The 24226-nt window shown below is 36.7% G+C and overlaps 2 protein-coding genes across 10 annotated transcripts in view; one reads left to right on the top strand and one right to left on the bottom strand.

Moving 5' to 3' along the window:
• Window positions 1–16126, top strand: part of NOSTRIN (nitric oxide synthase trafficking) — a 73270-nt gene extending 57144 nt beyond the window's left edge. For 5 of the 7 annotated variants that reach the window (XM_074399537.1, XM_074399539.1, XM_074399538.1 and 2 more), the window contains 3 exons: window positions 782–896; window positions 1982–2071; window positions 4787–16126. In XM_074399537.1, the coding sequence (XP_074255638.1) occupies window positions 782–896; window positions 1982–2071; window positions 4787–4923 (342 nt within the window). In that variant the 3' untranslated portion in view covers window positions 4924–16126. The remainder of the gene's footprint in view (window positions 1–781; window positions 897–1981; window positions 2072–4786) is intronic. The other 2 variants (XR_012517731.1, XM_074399536.1) reach the window with 2 other exon arrangements.
• The window catches only part of SPC25 (SPC25 component of NDC80 kinetochore complex), a 51823-nt gene that overhangs the window by 17740 nt on the left and 9857 nt on the right, over window positions 1–24226 (bottom strand). For 2 of the 3 annotated variants that reach the window (XM_074399543.1, XM_074399542.1), the window contains exons 4-6: window positions 23259–23405; window positions 22098–22202; window positions 18385–18483 (exon numbers count right to left, since the gene is read on the bottom strand). In XM_074399543.1, coding sequence (XP_074255644.1) covers window positions 18385–18483; window positions 22098–22202; window positions 23259–23405 — 351 coding nt within the window. Of the gene's footprint in view, window positions 1–16116; window positions 16281–18384; window positions 18484–22097; window positions 22203–23258; window positions 23406–24226 lie in introns of those variants that run through there. The other variant, XM_003921903.3, reaches the window with a different exon arrangement.

Genomic DNA, 24226 nt, shown 5'->3' with positions numbered 1-24226 from the left:
ATTCACGTACACGTATTTTCCCAGTGCTGCACTCTTCAGGAGTCGATGAGCAGGTGAACATACATGGTAGCTATTGCTTGTGGCTATTTTTGTTACTGATCAGAAGTGGGAGCTGTAATCATCTTATGATGAAGGGACAGTTTTCTAAGAGGCTCAAGATCTTGAAAACAGTCTCAGTCATTTAAAGGGTTGTAATCATTTCACTTGCATTAAGCCAACTAAATTTGTGTTTGTAAAAGTAATGCCATGAATGTTACTATCTGACCTAGACACATAGGTTAGAATTGGAAACACAGGCTATAAAGTATAGTAATTGTGTAATTCTGAAAATTATATTAAGGCTTCAGCTCAAAACTGAAACACAGTAGGGCTTAGAAATCTACTGATATTTTATACCTTCAATTTAAAAATTTCCAGTCCAGGCACAGTGGCTCATGCCTGTAATCCCAGCACTTTGGGAGGCTGAGGCAGCGGATCACTTGAGGTCAGGAGTTTCAGATCACCCTCGCCAACATGGTGAAACCCTGTCTCTACTAAAAATTCAAAAATTAGCCAGGCATGGTGGCAGGCACTGGTAAGCCAAGCTACTGGGGAGGCTTAGGCAGGAATATCACTTGAACCCAGGAGGTGGAGGTTGCAGTAAGCCAAGATCATGCCACAGCACTCCAGCCTGGGCGACAGGGTGAGACTCTGTCTGAAAAACAGCTACAGAAGAGTTAATTTTCATGAATGTTTATGATAATCATGTTGTAAAATATGACTTTTTATACCATTTGAACAGGAGCATACTCATAGCTATGTGAAAATATCTCGGCCTTTTTTGATGAAGAGATTAGAGAATATTGTGAGCAAGGCATCTTCTGGTGGGCAGAGCAATCCAAGTTCTTCAGCTCCAGGTAATCCCATGCCCAGAATCATTTGGCCTGGGTCCTACTGACAAGGCATGTTGCTATATTTAAATTTTATTTTCAGAGCCACTTTGACCTGTATCTGTTTAATTTATATTTCCATCAGGACTGATTAATTTGTTAGACTCTGTAGCTTTATGTAAAAATGGGAAGAAGTTAAGAATAGAGTTTTGGGAAAGTATTTTATAATATGAGAAGTTGCCACAGATATCAGATGACTGGCATCCACCTTATTCAAATGTCCTGTTATTTGCCATCCACATAATCACACCTAAACCATTTTGAGGAGTTTTGCGGCTCTGTCTCCATAGCCTCCTCCAAACTCCCATGAGAAGCCTGTCCTCTCTGCGAGGCACATGGTGATCCAGGTTGCTTGCCAAGGCTTGGACCCATGGCCTACAAACCCCTGTTAGCAGCCATCTGACTTTAGTCATTTGTGCACACACACACCACACTGCTCTTCATCTTTCAGCACACACACGTGTCACTGTCTCTGAATGTTCAAATATAATTACCATAATCTTGACTATCTAACTTTTAAAATAGAAATTGGTTTTAAAAAAAGAATTTCAGTAAAACTAGGACATTATGGTTCACATGATATATTAAGGAATATATTAAGGAACACTGTTTGCAAAACAGTTCCATACACAGCTAGGGATGATGATAATATCCCCTATTTATATCTGAATGGCAAAATGGTAAATGTTTTCCAAAACATGCATGCATCCACCACACCTATTATCTAAGTGCTGCCAACTAAGCTTACATGGAAAAAGATACTGGCATCTTCATTACTGTTATCACACAATGATGTTTTTCTCTAGACTTTTGATTTGCTGTATTATGATATAGTTTTTGGTTACATAAGTTATGTAGTCCATACATATAGAAAGTACATTATAAATGGTTATTGAATCAAGGAACGAACATTATATAACATTACAAACTTCCCTCTTGAGAAAAATTTAATATATTGAAACTCGGCACCACACTGTTAAATAACCAGAGCTTCAGCTCATATTCATTTGCCTACTAACACAGCATAGTAATTACAGCCTAATCTATTTCAGCCCCTGGTGTGGCCCAGCTCAGCAGCAGACTTTGCAAGGCCTTATATTCTTTTCAAGCCAGACAAGACGATGAGCTGAATTTGGAAAAGGGTAAGAATCTTTCTCAAATATCAAATATTTTAATTGCCTTCCCATATTGAGATTCTTAACATGAATAAAACCCTGTCTTAGCATGGCAGCCTTAAGAGTTACTACCATGTCCAATCAGTTCAGGTTTATAATCACCCTTCTTGAAAGATAAGCATATCTAAAATGAAAGCTCGCAAAACAATAATAGCTAACACATACTGTTTACCATGTGCCAGACATTGTTGCAGGCCTATTGTCCAATTTAACATTCATAAAACCCTTAGAGGATTTTATTGCTATTTATTCCAATTTCATAGCAGAGGAGATGGACACACAGAAAGGTTAAGTGCTTTGGCTAATGTCACAGGCTGTGGCAGCGCAGGATTGAACCTGGAAAGGCAGTCATGCTCCTAATCACACTGTACACTGGGGTAGAATGTCATAAAGGAAGGTGATTAGAGGTGTGCCCCACCTTTTTATTTTTTAGAAGCTAGACATGCAGGAATGTGAAGTGACTTCCTCTTTTGACTTAGTGTAAGTGCAAATTCTAGAACCTAGGTCAGCTGACTCCCAGCTTAGTACTGATCTCACTTACTTCTCAGGAAAGTTTTTTACAGCTTGTCTAAGGAGTAAGACCCCCTTCTTGGCTGGCCACGGTGGCTCATGCCTGTAATCACAGCACTTTGGGAGGCCAAGGCAGGCGGATCATGAGGTCAAGAGATCAAGACCATCCTGGTCAACATGGTGAAACCCCGTCTCTACTAAAAATACAAAAATTAGCTAGGCGTGGTGGCGCATGCTTGTAGTCCCAGCTACTTGTGAGGCTGAGGCAGAAGAATCACTTGAACCCGGGAGGCGTAGATTGCAGTGAGCTGAGATCGCACCACTGTACTCCAGCCTGGGTGACAGAGCGAGACTCCGTCTCAAAAAAAGAGTAAGACCCCCCTTCCTCCCTTCTTTGTGTCACAGATTTTTACTTAACATGGAAAGGTATTATGTAGTGGGTTTATGATATAAACCACAACAATATTAAATAATAAAGTCTCCAGCCTCAACCTTCTTTATGTGTCCAGTTAGAAACCACGTTTGGATGTTAGTGCTAAGGCAGAGATCTGGAAACAGAAGGCTTAGAGAGAAAGAGTAATGTTGTGGGAGAAAGCGTATTATCCATGACCAGGACACGGCTCCCAGAGCCAGTGGAAAATCAAGATACATTTTGTAGCCAGACGACAGGGACACCGTATATTTGCTATTGCTTATTGGGTGTTTCCTTTGCAGCATTTGCTAGTCATATGTCTCCAGGCAATTACTTTTCTTCCTATGTGAAAAAAAGACATACTTCCCAGATGCCACCATGGATGCTGCATTTGAGTTACATCATTCACAATAAATTGATTATCTTGTTTTCAGTTCTCTGTTGGTTGTAAAGCCTACTTATACTTTATATTCTAAGTAGTTTCTTTAAATAAAATACAACATTGGAGGCATAGGGAAGCAGGTAATATAATTTGAAATCATTTGTTTGAATTCTTGTTAATAGATTATGTCAATTTACTGACCCGAGAGAACCCATTAGAGGGAGAACTTAGACTGAGAATGATCTCCTTTAAGAATAGTGATTTATGACCAAGAAAAGGCAGAAAAGGAGTTGACAGTCTCCTTTGTCTTAGAAAGAAAATTGCTGAGGAAAAGAATGAAAGGAAGACTGAAAAATTACCTCAGAATGATACCAAAGAAAAAGTAGCTCTTGGATCCTGAAGGGAGCAGATGTTTCTGCTTTCATGACAAGAGCTATGTTTTCTGTCCAATTCTTTATAGAATTCTCTTCATTTGAATCATTGATCATTGCTTTAAAAAATATTGTCTCTAAATTGATGTTGTAATAAGATTGTCTAAGTTTTTGAATGGGGAGTTACATTTCTGTGCAAAGCTGTGAGTTAAAATTTTGGACTCTGAAATCAGGAATAATGCAGAAGCATTGTCTTGATCTTATGAAATGACTGTTGGTGAGACATGCTTATAGCAGTCAACACACCAAACTATCATAAACACCAACAGGGGAAACCCTCAAAGTACGGACACCCAGAAAGAGTTTGGTGACAACCTATCAGCTACAAAGTGAGCCAGGCAGCATAAGGATATATGACCCAACATGATCTTTTTTTTTTTTTTTTTTTTTTTTTTTTTTTGTCTTTTTTGAGACAGAGTCTCACTGTTACCCAGGCTGGAGAACAGTGGTGTGATCTTGGCTCACTGCAACCTCTGCCTCCTGGGTTCAAGTGATTCTCCTGCCTCAGCCTCCTAAGTAGCTGGGACTATAGGCGTGTGCCACCATCCCTGGCTAATTTTTGTATTTTTAGTAGAGACGGGGTTTTACCATGTTGGCCAGGCTGGTCTCAAACCTCCTGACCGCCAGTAATCCGCCGACCTCGGCCTCCCATAGTGCTGGGATTACAGGTATGAGCCACTGTGCCTGGCTGTGATCCTGTTTTTAAGCAATTATTTTACAATATATCTCAGTTGTTCATTATCTTACTTTTTTTAATATTCTCTGGATTATGCCTGCTTTATACAGAGGTGTTCAATACATTTGGCTTAATCTGAATCAAGTGCAGAAAACAACAATACCAAGTAACTCCTTGAAGCAGAATCGCCTTAAAACTCTTATCAATTGGGCTGAGGCATGTGTTCACATTGCAAAGACCCATTTGTCTAACTAATGGTGTATTTTCACAGGTGACATTGTGATTATACACGAGAAAAAAGAAGAAGGATGGTGGTTTGGATCTTTGAATGGGAAAAAAGGCCATTTTCCTGCTGCTTATGTGGAGGAGTTACCTTCAAATGCAGGCAACACAGCTACAAAGGCATAAAATAAGACTGAACATACCACCTTCACACTCTGTAACTAACTATACAGTGTGGTGTAAATAAGAATAAACTGCTATTATCTTTACAAGTTTTTATTTTGAAATGGGTGGAGTTTTACCTGCATGTCATAGCACTTTGTACTCATGGTTTTAGCTGGAAACAGTCAGATAAAAGATGGATGGGTGGAGAGAGAAAAGAAAGAGGCTCTGTGGTTCCTAGAGTTTTCAAATTCTAGGAGACCCTAGAGATGATCCAGGACAACCCGTGGTGTCACAGAAAGAGACTGAGTCCAAAGTGGGTTCAGCTGCTTGCCTGAAGTCACAGAGTTATCTGGTAGAATATAGCCGTGAGGACTATATTCTGTGTTTTTCCTCTGGATTTGGGTGGCAACAGAACACAGCAGACCTATGAGGGGGTCAAGCAGAGTCTGGGAGATGAGGAACACAGATCAATTCCAAAAAGAGAAATAGGCAATTAAGACAGCAATGAGATCAACCCAAATTAGGAGATGATAGGATAAAAGATCCAAAGAGAGGGTGGTAGATAAAGGTTCAGCTCCTAGGCTGAGGGCCTCAGGGCAGAATGGGGTTTCATCCTGAGCCAATGATCTTCTGAGCCAGTTGCTTCTTATATACTCACTGACCACCACCAGAACTGCTCTTACAGTTAGGTCAAGAGTGAGCCAGAGACGGCTGGGGATATGAGAACAAGAACGAAGTGGACGGGAAAGGGCTAGGAAGGAGATAGTGCCCCATTTTTCATGCCTCCTTGCCCATTTGGAAACCTCATTCACCAGTTCAGGAACAAGGAATTCTGCAGTTTTCAACTAAGTCATTATGGAAGGAATACCCTAAGCAGCGTCCTAATGAAAGGACTTTAAATGATAGTGGGTTTCTAGTTTGAATGGAAAGTTCTGGAAACCAATCTTTACTATCAAAATGGAATATTTAGGGTGAAAAAAATTTATGCTACTTCCTGAAATGCCCCATAATGAGCAAAGGTTGGGACTTCGAGAGGCTAGGCCCCAAAACTTCTTCCAAGGGGAGCAGTTTAGTGTGGCGAGAAATGCTACAGCAGCTTCTTTCAGAAAATGACCTAAGTCATCCTGGAGATCACACACTCCATTGATTGGAAGGTCACGGTCTTGACGAAACTGCTGGGTATGTTTTTACTCTTGTGCCAAATAGGCTGTCATTTAGAACTTCAACAAAGGCATTAAAGGAGTAATTAAAATCCATCCCATTACTCTCCAGTCCCTGACCTCTTTAAAAAAAAAAAAACATCAAATTTTATACTTTCAAGAAGGAATTGTTCTTTTTTAAAAAAAAAAAACATAAATTGGGCTTTATTTAAAAATATGCTTCAAAGTACACTATCAAAAGTGTGAAAAGACAACCTACAGTTTGGGACAAAATTTGTGCAAATTATAAATCTGATAAGAGACTTGTTGGTAGAATATATAAAGAACACCTACAACTCAATAATATAAAGACAAACCAATTTAAAAATGGGACAAGGATTAGCTTACACGTTATCCAAACAAAATGTACAGTTGACCAATAAACACACAAAAGATGTACAATGTTATCAGTCATAAATAAATGTGAACCAAAACAATGAGATGCTACTTTTATACCTGTTAGGATAACTATAATAAAAAAAAAAAGATTAGCAAATAGCAACTGTAAGTGAAGATGTGGATACATTTTGAACACTCATGCACTGCTGGTAGAAGTGTAAAATGGAGCAGCCGCTTTGGAAAACAGTTTAGCAATTCATAAAATCTTATACACGCAGTTAGTACAGGAGCTAGGATTTACACTCCAGGAGAACTGAAGCATATATCCACACAAAAAGTTATACCTGAATATTCATAGCAGCATTATTTATAATAGCAAAAAGTAGAAACAACCCAAATGCCCATTAACTGATAATTGGATAAATTAAATACGGTAGATTCATATGGCATAATGTTATTTAGCAATGAAAATGAATGAAGTAATGATAGATGCTGCAACATGCACGAACATTTAAAACATTAAGCCAAGTGAAAAAATCAAGTCCCTAAAGACCCATACTGTATGATACCAATGTTTCAAAATGTCCGTAACAGGTAACTCTACTGAGACAGAAAGTAGATCAGTGGTTACTTAGAACTAGGGGCATTGGGGGAAATGAGGAATGATTGTTAATGGACAAAAGGTTTCTTTTTGGGGGTGATGAGCATGTTCTACAATGGACTGTTACGATGGTTGCACAACTCTGAAAATACCAAAATTCATTGAATTGTTCCTTGAAAAGATTAAATAGTATTTCATGTAAACTCTGTCTCAATAAAGCTGAATGAGAGACCATTTAGGGATATTCTAGGTTAAAGAAAAAAAAAAGTTGAATTCAAATGATAGTAGTGGAATCTGGAGAGGTGTAGAAAGATTCAAGATACACTTGGAATGTAACCGGGAGTGGTGCAGGAAAGTATAAATTTAATACTTCTATAATTCTGCCTAGGAGAACACAAGGATTTGAGGAAAAGATGAGAAGTTCAAATCAGGTTCATGATGAATTTGAAGTGCCTATAAAACAAGGTAATGAACTTTTTTTTAAATTATTTTAAATGCTCAATTCTTATCCTTTGCTTTGGCAATTATTCTACATAATGGGTCAGAGCTCATCTCCCACTATGGAATGCCCCTCTCATATATCTATAAGGCCCAGATTCTGTACATGACCTAGATTTTTTATTAACTTTCATTTAAGGTTCAGGGGTAAATGTGCAGGTTTGTTAATATAGGTAAATTTCATGTCACAGTGGTTTGATTTACAGATTATTTTGCTACCCAGATAGTAAGAACCCAATAGGTAGTTTTTCGGTCCTCACCCACCTCCCTCCCTTTACCCTCAAGTACTACTCAGTTTTTAGCTCCCGTCTATAAGTAAGGACGTGGTATTTGGCTTTCTGTTCCTGTGCCAGTTGGCTTAGGATAATGGTCTCCAGCTCTATCCATACTGCTACAAAGGATATCATCTTATTTCAAGAAGGAATTTTTCAAACTGAGGACTACATTTTGCAATAGTCTGTACCATTATATTCCTATAGCAGGATACAAGTAACACAATAGATACTTACATACAGATATTAGAGCTGAAGGAACACAACTAAAATTTGTTATGTGAGACATAACTTACAGTCCAGAACAGCTCAGAATTTTTAATGCCATCCTTAATGGTGTCTTTTTTTTTTATTTTTTTATTGCATTTTAGGTTTTGGGGTACATGTGAAGAACATGCAAGATTGTTGCATAGGTACACACAAGGCAGTGTGGTTTGCTGTCTTCCGTCCCCTCACCTGTATCTGTCATTAATGGTGCCTTAATGAAGGCTTTCTGCAAGTGGAAAGTTGGCTGGATAACAGGCCATTAGACCATGAACAGAGATTTTAAATTTATATTTCCTTTTCATCTTACTTCTTTCCATTAAGCCTTGATGGATAAAAAATTATGTAGCAATTGACTGCAGCCTACACCAGACCGTTTTCTATGGAGAAAATCATGATAATGGTGGTTGGACCCTAAAACTCTCTGAAAGTAATTTTCAAAGAAAGAGATCCTTTTATCTTCATAAATCAATTGTGTTTTATGAAAACATGTGTTTTGGAATGTTGCTGTAAATTATTTTTGCATCTGTGACATATAACTTTTAAGCTTCAAAGCAATACTATAAACTAGATAAAATACAAATATAATTGGATATAGTAGATATCTTTCTAGTAGGGAAGAACTTTCTGATTAGATAGATGGGGATGGTACTCCAGAAAGATTTAGTGCATACTGTGGTGAACACTAATTATAGGCTGAAGTCTTCTTTATAGAATCATTTTGATATTAGTGCTTTAAAACTATTAAATGGACTTTTATAATTATATTCCACTAAGTTTTGTATGTCAGAAAGATTTTAGCACTATTAACAACCTGAAATATAGGCCATATTGAGCACATTAATGCTACTCTATTTTATCTCCTTTCTAGTAGAAGAAAAACTGATATATCCATCATGCTATCAACCAGAAAGATTTACTAATTTCACTTCTTTGCGTTTCAATTACCCACAATAATTAATCTGCCTAATGACAAATGGCATTGAAATCACTTAAAGTGCCTTATGATTCATCAAGAACATAATACTCAGTTTGAGGTAAATGTTATTGTATAATATTATAAGACTTTAACTGACTAGTAATTTGAGCACAGTTTAATTTTGTTCTTCCCCAAGATAAAACTCTTACCCTCCCAAAGCCTTGATGGCCTAGGAGAGGGTAATCAGCCTGGCTGGGTGAAAGAGAAGTGGGTTAGATCAAATAGCAGCACAACCTAGTGTTATCTGCAATCTCACATAGGAAGACGGGCTTGGGGTTACAAGGCATGAGAAGGGGGAACTCAGACTTGGACCAGAGAGTGGAGACACAGCGGAGAAGAGCCGAAACCTTTTGCAGAAAGAATACAGCTAGCTGGATAGAGCTGAAGATGATGGATTAGGGGAATATCAAAGTTCCCAGGATGCTGTGATCCAGCATAGAAGGTCTGGATCCCTAGACTTTCTGCTGAGCAGCAATGGAGAGAGGAGTGAGAAAACGAGTGAGCTAGAGAATCCAGGTTGTGCTTATACAGATAGGAGGTCAGTTCTGGGAAACTAAGGGGAAACATGGGTACTTGAGATCAGGGAAATCCTGCTGAAGGGAGAGAGCTCTAGAGATACTAACTAGGTCAGGGGATCAGAGGAATGGGAGGAAAGTAGCTTTGCTCTGAGGTTGGAGTAAATGGACGTACACAGAATTAGGGTAAAACCCTCTTTTTCAAAGGAACTATGGAATTGGAGAAGCACAACTAGGAGGGGAAGCAAACCGAACTGGTTGTAGAAAAACTTTGGTTTTAAAACTCAGGACTAACAGAGGGGTCTGAGACAACAAAGGGAATCATACCAAGGAGACCTTGAAGCATGCCGGGTATATGGGGAAATTGGGTTTTCCTCACACGGGGCAAATGGAAATTGCTTTTTTCAGCGATTGTTCCAGTGTGGTGCCTGGACCAGCAGACTCCTCGCACCAGAAGCAGTCTTGGCCAGGCATGGTGGCTCACGCCTTTAAAACCAGCACTTTGGGAGGCCAAGGTGGGTGGATCACTTGAGGTCAGGAGTTCAAGACCAGCCTGGGCAACATGGCAAAAACTCATCCCTACTGAAAATACAAAATTAGCCAAGCATGGTGGCGCTCGCTTGAAGCCTCCCAGCCACTCAGGAGGCGGAAGCACAAGAACGGTTTGAACCCAGGAGGCAGAGGTTGCAATGAGCTGAGACGGCACCGCTGTACTCCAGCCTAGGCAACAGGGCAAGACTCTGTCTAATAAAAAAAGTAGAGTCTTTGAACTAGATTTTGAAAGATGAATAGAAGTTACCATGTAGAGAGGTTGAGAAACAATAGATCTGTCACTTAAATACAATGAGTCCTCTTCCTCAAAGAGCCCTCAGTCTCTCTTCTTACAAGGAAGACAGAGCAGTAAATAAATACAAGACACCATGATAAATGCTGTAATAGGAGTACATGACAGTTACTTTTAGTTAATTGGGAATAAAACAAAGTCTTCTTCATTTCCCTGAAGTCTAGGAAACCATACATAGTACAGTATGGACAGAAGAGAAAAGTCACCCTCAAAAAGGTTAAATGACTTGCTCAAGGTCATGTATCATTTCAACAGTAGAGCAAAGACTGGCCTGCATCTTAACTCTCAACTTTTTACCCCACAATACCATGTTCATGCCAGAAAATAAAGCTTTTTGAAAAACAAGTTAAAATATTCAAGATTTGCCATTATATGGATAACATTTATTTGAATCTCAAACATTACATCTGTCCAAAATTCTCATAAACATTAAGTTGAGTAAAATAACTTCTCCCTTGAAGTTTTTCCATTTGCTAGACCTTATCCTTAGCTACTTCCAGCTTGCCTAGTTGCTAAGGAAGAAGGAAAACATGTGTCTAAACTTGAAACGTTGCTCACATTCTATCACACCACACTTTTCATATTTCACACCACAATATATTAACAATACCAAGAAAGGGCTGATTTTATATAACATATAGATCCTCCTGTTAACTGATGGGCCCTTTTTTTATTTAAAGGAAACTCTTGTCTTTATTCAGAAAGAAACTTGTTCTCTCTCAGCTTGTTATTGAGTCAGAATTGCTCACCAGGTGCTGTGGCTCATGCCTATAATCCCAGCACTTTGGGAAGCTGAGGTGGGTGGATCCCTTGGTCCCAGGAGTTTGAGACCAGCGTGGCCAAAATGGCAAACCCTGTCTCTACGAAAAATACAAAAATTAGCCAGGGATGGTAGTGCATGTCTATTGTTCCAACTACGCGAGACTCCAGCCTGGGCAACAGAGTGAGATGCTGTCTCAAAAAATAGCAAAGCTGTCTTTCACTTCCATAAAAAGTCCAAACACCTCAGCAACATGCCTGCAAACAGTCTTGAACAAGGCAGCTCTTTTTCAAAGGTGCAATTTTGATTCCCCATCAAGTAATTTTCTCTTAAGTCTTGATAATGTATTCAACATTAATAAACATTTATTAAGCTTCTCCTATGTCCCAGACACTGCTAGGTAAGAGATCAATAGGCAGTCCTGCCTCCATGGTACACAAATTCAAACGTAACTATCTATCTCTGTACAGGATTTTCTGAATTGAAAAATGAGTAACATTTTCTAATTCTCACTAGCTTGAAAAAGGAAACTTTTGATCTATTAGTAGAATACTGTAGCATATTTTGCGCTGATTCATTTTTAACTTGCTATGGAATTTTAGAGATCTTGTTCCATTTCATTACGAAACGTGGAATAGATGAGTGACCCCATTTGGTTTCCATTTCAATCAGTGTTACTTATACTTGTGCCTGTATTTTCCCATTTAAGAAAATCTCTTGTCTTTGTATCATGTGCTTTATTTCTACATTAGGAAGATGTTAAATGTTTAAAATTATTTCATTTTTATAACACATCATCTTAAATATAATGCATAACAAGAGCGAGTATACTAAGATAGCTTGGTTTGCCTTTTATATGTATTACTAATCAGTTCAACTGTAATGTTTATAATGTATCAACTTTAAAATGTAAGCTAATATATCAGGAACAGCTCCAAAATATTCCTAGGTGGGTACATAGTAAACCTCAAAAATTAAGTTTTGTTTTTGTTTTGCTTTAAAGAGATAGGGTCTTTCTCTGTCACCTAGGCTTGAGCTCACTGCTGGGCTCAAGTAATACTTCCACCTCTGTCTTGCAAGTATTTGGGACTATAGGTACGTACCATCATGCCTGGCTAACTAAACAAATTATTTTTAGAGATACGGTCTGGCTTTGTTGCCCAGGCTGGTCTTGAACTACTGCCCTTAAGCAATCCTCCTTCATCAGTCTTCCAAAGTGCTAGGATTGCAGGCATTAAGTCACCATGCTCAGCCTAAAGCTTTTATATTTGCTTGAAGAGATTAAAAACTTACGTACAAGTTAATAGTCCTCTCACTCACCATTCCCAAAAAGACCTGGGTTGATGACTGAAGTCTACATACCCAGAGACTGTTCTCAATGAGCCACTGGGGTTCTAAACACCTCATACTCTGCTCACTATTTCCCTGAGATCTGCAGCTCTTTCGCCATTTTAGTGAGGCCATGTCCTAAGGATCCAGACAAAGCATAGTCCTCCTCAGCTTTCAAGACAATTTACTTCTTTTCTTAATCATTATACTTCTATTGAAACACAAAACCCGAATTATATTATAGAAGTCCAAATTTGTTTAGAATCTTTAAGAACTTTGTATACTTTCCCTGCAATATAGTACAGAAAGGCAATAAGGCATCATCTAGGTCTAGGTGAAAATCAGGGATTCAGTTGCCAGCTTGTCATCTGGGTTTGAATCCCAACTCTAACACTTACCAGCAGTATGACTTGAAGTAATTTAAACTCTGTACCTTATATTTCTTATCTGTAGAACAAAAATGTCAATTTTATCTACCTCACAGGTTGTTATGAGACTATAAATGAGTAGATAAAGGGCTTAGAACAGTGCTGGGCATGTAGGAAGTGCTTTTAAAAAAGGATATTAATCATTATTTTAAGATGGCCAGCTGACCAGGCTTCTCAGAATAATCCCCAATCTTGGAATGAATCAATTTCCCTGTTGAGAAAACAAATCAGTCTAATGTTCTATGGCCCAAGGCCCTCTGTTTAGCATAACAATGTACTTTTCCTTGTACATTGTACTTTGGATTCCAGCAGCAAAGCTGGTTCCTATGCTATCCTCTTGTGACTTTCCTGCTATGGAGTCTTATTCTCAGATCTTGACCCCATTCCACCTACGAATTAGAAGTGAAGAATGGCTATTCCTTGAGGAAAAATGGGCCCCAAGTAGAGATCTACCCATTTCTTCTATTTCTTCTCTCATCCCAATTCTCAGGTGAAAGAGATCCTTCAGAATTTCTTCTTGCTTAGGCAAGCCGGGTCAGTGTCTAGTGCCTTCTCACTGTATGGTTCAAAACATTATGTCATCAAGTTTGCAGTATGCGTTATGATCTCTCTTTAGTCTTGAGACAAGACTTTCCCTCAAGTTTGTTGTATTTGTTCACCATAGACATATTTCAAGTGGAGAAATTCAGTCAACACATACTCCCTGTAGTAGTCACCTAATTTTTTAATGCCAAACATCTAGGCTGTCTTTCCCTCTGTAGAACTGTAACATCCCTACTCTTAGCCCAATTATTGAGGTTAATCTGCCTCTATAGTTGGGTTTCAGGGGGGATCTAGTATAATCCAATGCATGTATTTTAGCCCCTTGATCACCTGTACTAACCTACAGGAACCAAATGAGTTTGTAATTGCTGTGGTCTACCACATAGAGCCTAAATCCAGAAGAAACATATCCTGCTGATATAATTTGAGCTCCAAATCAAGCTAGGTTCACAAAAACCAAAGTTGGGTTTTGATATGGTTTTTTTGTGTTCATTTAAATGTAGGTATATAAAAAACAAAGCCAAATGTGAAAGCCTGCCTAGGAAAAGCTGGAGTTTGCTTATTGTACTCTGTTAAAATACTCCCTTTAGACAAACCCATGCTGAAATAGGATAGGCCTATTGCTAGTAGCACCCATTTCAATCACCAGGGCAGTTTATTAGCCTTTTATCTCTACTGAGATAATACTATCAGTGGTCCCTGAAAGCTGGTCTACACCCTGGCATGTGTCAGTGACAACATTTACACCAGGCCATAGCATTCTTCTCAGTTAAGTTCTACTACTACGTGACAGTGAGCAAAGCCTGAGCCAAGTCCTAGGTATGAGTGGTGTTGGGGCTCAGAACACGATACCCCCAAGTAAGGTGCTTTAGCATGCTGAGTAAGAGACTAGAAGGCCTCAGAAGCAGCCTCAGAACGAAGGTCTCTGACCTTTTCCTACCTTCCTGCTTCTTACTCCACTCTTCTCCAAAGTAAGTCATAAAACCTGGAAATATTATTCCAATCTTCCCCCACCTTTCTAGGTCTTAAGACCATCCTTTGATAAGGGTCCTGCCCCATACCCAGGAAGAAGGAAAGCTACACAGAAAGACCAAGAAAGACCTGAACAGATAAGCCCTGTGGGTTTCTTCAGTTTATTACCATTAGATCATACCCGTTTATCCAGTCATGTTTCTATGTGACTGTCCATTCTTCCATTCTTCATCAGACATAAGAATGAAAACACAGTTTTCTCTGCATATTTAAGTCTTCATTTCTGAAGGCTCTCATAAAACCTGGATTAAATTTGTTGTGCTTTTCTCTTGTTAACCTGTCTTTTGCTATAGGAGTGTTGGCTGTGACCCTTATGATGGATGAGGGAAAGTATCACATCATTCTGCCCCTACAGCAACCACAGAGAGGCTACTCTGAAACTCCCATCCTACTCTCACAAATGAGGCAACAAGTGTGAACTTCCCCCCTGCAGATTATTCAGGGAGAAGGCAGAAGAAGCAACTGAAGGCAATGGAAGCCATTGTTCTATGGCTTTTAGGTATGCTCAAGATATACCGAAACAGTATTATGTGGCTTCCACTTTAGCCAGAATACCTAAATGCCATCAAATTTACACAGATTACAAAAAAAAAAAAAAAAACTTAGAATAAGTTGCCATTTGAACTCTAGTCTGTGGTGAACAGACCCCCAAGATCACAAACTTATATCCGGACCACAATTAAATGGTAAACATTACAAAATGGAAATTGTTTATAAATTTCTACATTTAGATTTTCAAAAATATATCCTAGTAAAATGCTGCCAATTACCTTCTGATGTGAAGTATTGTCCTTTATTCTAATTACAGATCTCTCTTGATGTAAGATAAAAATATTCTTTTTTTTTTTTGACATTAGATTGATAGTAAGATAGAATTTATTTTGTCAAGTACATGTAAAAAAATTGTCAACCTTAGGTTGGGCCAGTCCTTTTAATTTTTTAATATTAAGGAGTCCATATTAACATTAAGTGGTCTAAAAGCTTGGAGACCACTGAGACACAGTGCCAGTTGAACAAATTTCCATTCCCAGTACTAGCCATAAATTACCCATGTTTGACATTTAAAGAAAAGAAGCAAATTAATTATCTTTCCTTTTTAAAAGAACACATTTTACTTTATACTTTTCCCTAAGATTTTAATTAAAGTACAGTAGTTCTCCCTTATTGTGGGGGATGTTCCACGACCCTCAGTAGATGTCTAAAACCTCAGATAGTGTCAAATCCTATATAGACTGTTTTTCACCCACATATAAATATCTATGATAAAGTTTAATTTATGAATTTGGCACAGAGAGAGATTAACCACAATAACTAATAATAAAATAGAACAATTATAACAACATGCTGTAATAAAAGTTATATATATAAAAAATTTTTTTTTCTCTCTCAAAATACCTTGTACTGCACTCTACCCATTTAATATTTTTGGACCACAGTTGACTGGGGTAACTGAAACCATGAGTAACTGACGTTGTGGAAAGCAAAACTGCAGATAAGGATGGACTACTGTGATTGAAAGAAGTAAACCACATAAAATGTTACAGAAATGCCAAAGAATTACGGGCAGACAACAGATAATGAGAATTCTTTTAAAAAGAGATACACAACAGAGAAGAAAAATAAACCGCTTTAATATACACTATTTGTACATTAATTATAAACTGTGGCAGTAAAAGCTTTCCGAACATTGGCAAGAAAAGCTGAAAAATTGTTGGTCTTCCTTACATTCTCTTGAAATTCTGCTAGGCACTCAAGATGAGGGGCACTATCTGACACTAGAAAAGAAAAATCAAACACAATTAGAATGAGACTTTTTATGGCAGAGAAGCATTTCTAAATTAGATGCTCTCATTTGATTTGAATGTCAATTCTATTTTAATGAAATTCTTTGAGGGTAAAAGAATACACTTGATTTTCATATGCCAACCATCTTTTGGACCCTTCCTTTGTTTAATCTCTAAATATTCAAATCTTAAGCACTATAATCTTGCTTTAAATTTAAACAGATGGCAATCAAGGATTGAAGAGTTTAGTGATACAGTTTAGTGCCCATCATCTTAAACCTACACGTTTTAACTATTTAAACGAGTTTTTTTTTTTTTAACTGTTAAGTCATTTTTCTTTCCTGCAAAACTTTGGTCTGACTGACTTTTCTTTTCTGACCACTGGATTTTTTTTTTAAATAACAATTTTTTCTTCTTAGACAGAGTCTTGATTTGTCACCAAGGCGGGAATACAGCGGAGTGGTGCAATCTCAGCTCACTGCAACCTCCACCTCCTGGGTTCAAGCAATTTTCTTGCCTCAGTTTCCTGATTAGCTGGGACTACAGGCACCTGCCAACATGCCCATCTAATTTTTTGCATTTTTAGTAGAGACAGGGATTTGCCATGTTGCCCAGGCTGGTCTTGAACTCCTGACCTCAAGTGATCCACCCACCTCTGCCTCCCAAAGTGCTGGGATTACATGCATGAGCCACCACGCCCGGCCTGAAAAAGGAATAATTTTCAATGCCCATCCTTAATAACTTACAATTATGAAAGAAATATCTAGAATTTTCCAAGTGAAATGGCAGGCATTAGAAAATGTGGTTGCTATTCCAAGAGTGGTATTTACAAGGTCTACTAATCAAATGAGACTCAAAGTCACAAATAACAGCATTGTCCTTGTATGTAGTTGTACCAGATGGTATACTGGGACAAGTCTCCAGTGAAGGTGGTCAAAGGAAAAGAAATTCAACCATTATCAGATTTCCAGCTCTCTGGTACAGATTGCTTAGGAAACAAGATTCATGTCCACAGCAGAGAAACAAGAGCAAAGGGCCTCTGGTCCAAAATATATCCTGTATATTCTATTTTAATGTATTATCTATATACTATTAGACTATACAGTAAGAGAATATACTATTTGGAGAAAATTGAAAAGCTAGATAAGAGGTTTTTGGAGGCTTGCTTTTTAAAATCTAGCACTAACTGGATTGGAAGATATTTACTTAGAGAGAAAAAAACCCCAAACATCTGTATATGAATTAGATTCTCAAAATAGGAATTCCCTAGGAATAGGAACTGAGTCACCAGGGCACAGTGCTGTGCCACATCAGCATTCATGTGAGTGTCTTTCAGCTACAAAGGCTGTATGATAGCATAGGTGTAATGAGCTGAGAACCAATTTTATAAATTCCAATAAGTTAAGGATTCCTTACACACGGGCATTAGAATAAACAAGAGATAAACATATGTCTTTTGTCTTCTTGTTCACATTATTATGAATGACATATTTTCCTTATAAATCGAAGGCCTTTCGGCTAGCTGCAGAATCAATAACTACCTTTATTATCAATGTGTGAGACGTGCAGGATGAAACAGTTTTTCAAAAATGTATTTTTGGAAAAATTATTAAATTCTGCTGACTTTATATTAGATTTTAAAATCATCTACTTGGATAAATTCTAATATTCACATTTAAGCAACCATATTCTTTAAAGCTTCAGAGGCGGAGGTTGCGGTGAGCCGAGATCGCGCCATTGCACTCCAGCCTGGGTAACAAGAGCGAAACTCCGTCTCAAAAAAAAAAAAAAAAAAGCTTCAGCTTTTTAAAAAGTTATCTAAAAGGACAATTCATATTTGCACATGAATGCAATGATCTTTGCTTTTCAGATTTTCCAGGCACTGTGGCATTGTGCCATCCTGAAGAGATGCTACTTATTAAGGATCCTAGATAATACCTATAAATCAAGACTATATTCTCTTCCTTTAGGAGACCATGACCCAAAAAGCAAGACTAAAAAAGGAAGCAATTCCTCCATATTACTTTATATTCCGACTGAAATAACAGTTTGGGATGCCAATCTTAAAAACCAGTTAAGAGATGTTAGCACATACCTTCATAGTCCCTTGCTTCATTTAGATGCAGGGAAAACATAAATGGGCTCTCAGGATTCTTAGGGTCAATATTAGTGAATATAAACTGCAATTTCTCACCTGAAAAGAGATTAAACTATTTAGTGTGTCAAAGCTTTCAATGGAGATATGATTTCTTACACCATCTTTGATCAATATTTGTACTACTAAGTAAATACAGTCATGAAACCAACAATTATAAATGCAGAAGTCACAGATTCGTTTTAAAATATATTATAGTTTCAATATGACATCAAAAACACAGCCAACAAAAGAAAAACTAGATAATTTGACTTTGTTAAAATTAAAAACTTTTGTCCTTCAAAGAACATTATCAAGAGAAGGAAAAGACAACCTAAAGAATGGGGGAAAATATTTGCGAATCATTTATCTGATAAAGGTTGAATACATAGAATGTATTTAAAACTCCTGCAGCTAAAAACCACCCAATTCAGTAACTGGCAAAAAACTTGAATAGACATTTACCCAAAAAACATATAAAAATGGCCATTAAGTACACAAAAAGATGCTCAACATCATTAGTCATTATGTAAATGCAAGCTGAAATGACAATGAGATACCATTACATATCCAGTAGGATGGCAAATAAATAAATGGAAAATAACAGTGTTGGTGAGGATGTGGAGAAACTGGAACCCTAGCAGATTGCTGGTAGAAATGTAAAATGGTACAGCCACTGTGAAAAACAGTTTGGCAGATCCTCAAAAAGTTTAAATATGACCCAGTAATTTCACACCTAAGTATACACGCAAAAGAACAGAAAACAAAGACTCAAGGAGATAACTATATGCCAATGTTCATAGCGACATTATTCATAGTAGCCAAAAAGTGGAAATAACCCAGTGCCCACCAATAGATGAATGCATATAGTATACACATACAATGGAATATTGTTCAGCCATAAAATGGAATGAAGTCCTGACACATGTAACAACATGGATAAACCTTGAAAACATAAGTGAAATAAGTCAGACACAAAAGGATAGATATTATATGATTCTGCTTGTATGAAATATCTAGAAGAGAAAAATTCATTGACAGAAGGTAGATTAGAGGTTACCACAGAATGGAGAAGGAAGGAATGGGGAGTTATTACTTCATTCATACAGAGTCTCTGGGGTGACAGAAAATTTTGTAAATAAGTAGTGGTTTGTGGTGGTTGCACAACACTGTAAACATAATTAATCTCAATGAATCGTACACTTAAAAATGATTAAAATGGCAAATTACAGGTTATAGTTTATGACGAAAAATATATTATCAAAACAAATTTAATTTGACATGTTTCTACAGCTACCTGTACTTAAAACTTATTTTCCAAAAGACCTGCAAATGCCCCCAAAGACCTCATAGAAATTCAAAATGGTAGTGACAAAATACACAAAAGTTTACATGCATTTTAGTTTTTTCTATAGCATAATTAGAAAATCTCATTAAAAACTTTTAACATTAAAACAAATCTTCAGAAACTTAAAAAAAAACTGTCTTGCAATCCACTATGGAATGAAATATAATGTTAGTACATTAGGTTTTAAAACTGTTAACAGTAATGAGGAAGAATGAGGGAAATGCATGTCAAGGAAAACAGATTTCATAAAATATAAATTTTAGGCAAGAATAGTTTTAACTTGGGTTTTCTCTTTCTTAAAATGTTATTTCTGACTTTGAAAGCAAGACAAAATATATTTTAAATCTAAGAATAATTTTAAAGGCTTAAAACTGGCTGTTTAAAAACAAAACTAAATTAAAAAGCACCCCAGGATAACAGTAAGTATAAACTTAGAGTTCAATGGATCAAAAATTCAGAGTTGAACTTTATATTCTCCTTTAATCAGAAGGTTAATTTTTTTTATTAAAAACTCATTCTAATTGATAGGACTAATAGATGTATAGAAAAACAACTCAAACAGGCCAAGAAAGAAATATAATTAGTAAGCAAATGGAAAAAACCATTTTTATTAATAATCAAAGAAATGAAATTTTAAAAAAAGTTCTTTTCTTGCCTAGTCAACTGCCACAAACATAAAAAAAAAGAACCTTAAAAAATACAAATTTGGCAACAATACAATGAAATGGGTTCTCTCATACATTGTGGATAGGTGTGCATAAAAGTTAATATGCCAGGGCTGAGACTGCTATCCTTGGAAACTTAGAAAGCCCTGCTTGCCTGGTGAACCGTTGGCAGCTGTGGTCTTTTTGATGATTCACTAGGAGAACTCATAGGATTCACTCAGCAGCATATGGCCATACTCAGGGCTATGATTTATTACAAAGGATACAACAAAATCAGCAAAGGGAAAAGATACGTGGAGTTAAAGTCCAAGGAGAACCAAGCACAAGCTTCCAGAGCCTCTAATAAGCTTCCGGAGAGACAACACTTCACGTGTGTTGTCACAATTTGATGCTGAGGAATTAAACACATCCTGTTTAACTTATACTGGGTTAGGACTCTTGAAAGCTTGTGCCAGGTTTCCTCTAGACTTAGCCCCACGTGCTTTTGTTCCTTTCCTGATCCTGTTTTGTATCCTTTTGCTGCAGTAAATCTTAGCTATGAATGTGACTATATGCTAAGTCCTTCTAGTGAATCGCCAAACCTGAGAATGATCTTGGGAAGCCCAGACACAACAGACATTGCTATATATTAGAGATGTACATGTGATATACACGCAACAGGCGTAAAATATTCATGCTTTTTATGACCTAGCAATTATTCTCTACGAAACAAATTAGATGGAAACCATATTTATCCTCACTGGTTTATAATAGTCCCCCCTTATGTACTAGGGAGAAATATGTCCCAAGACCCCCAACAGATGCCTGAAACCACAGATAGTACCAAACCCTATGTAAACAGATGCTCCTTAACTTACAATGGCACTATGTGCCAATAAACACATCATAAGTCAAAAACACTGTAAAGCAAAAATTCATTTAACACCCCGATAAACTGATTATAAAGCCAAAAAATTTTAAGTTGAACTATCGTAAGTCAGGGACCATCCATACTATGTTTTTTCCTACACGTACATACCTATGATAAAGTTTAAGTTGTAAATTAGGCACAGAAAGAGATTAACAACAACAACTGATAATAAAACAATTACAATAATATACTGTCATAAAAGCTATATGAATGTGACTTCTCTCCCTCTCAAAATATCTTATTGTACTATACTTGGATGAGTATAGTAATATCATCAGACCACGGTTGAAGGTGGGTAACGGAAACCATGAATAACAGGGATGACTGTATGTTTAAAGCTGAAAAAACTGGCAGAATCCAAATGTTGTTAGAAGCAAAATATGTGTTCAACAATAGATAAACAGTTGAATAAATTATGCTACATTAATAATGAATTATTATACCACTCTTTAGAAATTACCATTATGAAGGCTTAAAGTAACTGAGGAAATGCTAATACAATGCTGATAGAAATAACAAAAATTATTTGCATGTTGACAATCATGCCAAAAATACATTTATTAAAATATTGAATGATAAATAATTAGAGTATCAGTAACTATGTTAGAAAAATTTAAAAATTGTAATTTTTCCTATTTTCTAAAAAGTTAATGTGGTCATTTCAGTTGAAAATATTCTTAAAATTCTCCTCTACTTAAGAAAAGACATACTTTTCTAATCTACTATGCTTTATTTATATTAACAAACTTACCATAAATTTTTCGAATTTCTAGTCCAAGTCGATCTTTATACAAGTCTGCAGATTTCTGCAGCCTTTTCAACCTCTCTGCATTCGCTTTATTAGCAGTAGAAATAGCTGTGATTGAAAAACATACAAATGCAAATGTTTTAAATAATAGTACATTAATGCTCACTGAGTTAATTTTTTAAACTTAAAATCAACCATAAAATGATGCCTAGCCTCTGAATCTGCTTCCACTTACTGTTTCTATATCTACCAATGAGCAAAAAGAAGCTTCTGTTCATTTAAGTTGGAAGGAAAAACTGCTCAAGAAAATGTATACAGATAGAAGAATACGCTTTGTTTTACTTTATTATGCAGTAGCATGAATAAATAGGCCAGGGATTTGTATGGCTAGCATAGAAATAGACAGTCTTCATTTATACTATTGTGTTTTTTCTAGATAACCAATTGCTTCATGGGGAAATGTTCTATTCCTTTTAAGCATAACTATCTCTTATGAGAAGTCAGCCTTATTTCATAGTAGTTTAGTTTTTTTCTTTTCTTTTTTTAAAGTTAGCACAACAGTCCCTAAGTATAGTTTAAAGTAGCACAATAGTCCCTAAGTAATGAGAAAAATAATTTCACAGTTCAGACTTGGGTAAGAACTCCACAAGAAAAAGCATTAAACTTTGCTATTTTCAGGAGATTTGAAGAATATATTACCTAGTTTGTGAGAAAACAGGTTCCTTTCTAAAAGACGCATTCATTTGAATATGAAAGTTCTTTATACAAAGAGATTTTGCAGCATAAAAAGAGCGCTTAATATTACTTGGCAGAGAATGTATGGTCAATAAATACTCGTTGCCAAAAGTACACAATGGCTTGTCCAAAGCAAATTTTATTTAGGGATACCATTTCTCACTCTGCTTAATTAAACCCTCATATCAATTTCATTATTACTCTGATTATATTAAAAATCACAAGAAAAGGGCTTTCAAGTAAGACAAAAGAAAATAAAACCCAGCTAGCTTACTTTAACGACATCATGCAGAGATAAGTGGCTAGTTATGCCCTGAGGTACTGTAATCCATTTTTAGCAATGAACTGGAACAGGCAAGATGTACTTAATAATGGTGAACTGTTGCCATTTTAAATTTTAGATCAGTATGTTTACAACGGGAAACTTACTTTCCTTCTTCCTAGAATATTCTTCCTTAAGATCCTGGATATTTGCAGTCAGTACTTCCAATTCTTGCTTTTTGTCTTTTACTTCAGCAATCAATTTTAACAAGTTATCCTTTTTTTCTTGAATGAGCTTATTTTGCCTGCTGATCTCTGTAAGAAGCACAAGGTTAAAATGCTTTGCTCTCTGACATGTATCTAAGAAAAAACCAAAGTTTACTGACTTTCATAAAGATTAAAATGTTTTGATTGATAAGCATTTTCTAATGATTTAAAAATTATAAAAGACAAAAAAGAAAAAAAATCCTATTCTTTGAAAAAATGAGATATAAATGCTTCTTAAAATGAGAATACCAAATTAAACCAAAAAACAGAAAATCAAAAGATCATGATCCTTGCAGCTCCCCACTCCAAATAAGTACAGAAATATAAAAACTACCAAGAAAGATAACCAAACTCTATTTTTTATTTTATTTTTATATTTTGCTGAAACAGGGTCTCGCTGTTGCCCAGGCTGGAATGCAGTGGCATAACCACTGCTCACTGCAGCCTCCTACTTTAGCCTTCCAAGTACCTGGGACTACAGGCACACATCACACCATGCCGGGCTAATTTTTTAATTTTTTGTCTCACTATGTTGCCCAGGCTAGTCTCAAACTCTTAGGCTCAAGCAATCCTCCTACCTCAGCCTCTCAAAGTGTTGGGATTACCAGTGCAAGCCACCATGCCTGGCCAACAACCAAACTCTAGAAGAAGGCTTTACATAGTGCTTTGAGGAAGAAGGCTCATTCTAATGCTATATAAATTATTCTGGAACATACCAAAAGACAGAAATAAGTGAAGGAAGACAGGTGGGAAGGCAAAGCTTATAATGTAAGCATAATTCTAAAACTAAAACAAAAAAATTAAAGATAGCACTGGCCCTCTACCCACAACCATATAAACTAATCTCACTTAAAAACATTAGGCACAAA

This window comes from Saimiri boliviensis, chromosome 5, assembly GCF_048565385.1.
Source record: "Saimiri boliviensis isolate mSaiBol1 chromosome 5, mSaiBol1.pri, whole genome shotgun sequence".
Taxonomy (NCBI): Eukaryota; Metazoa; Chordata; class Mammalia; order Primates; family Cebidae; genus Saimiri; species Saimiri boliviensis.
This window is presented reverse-complemented; position numbering and strand designations above follow the sequence as displayed.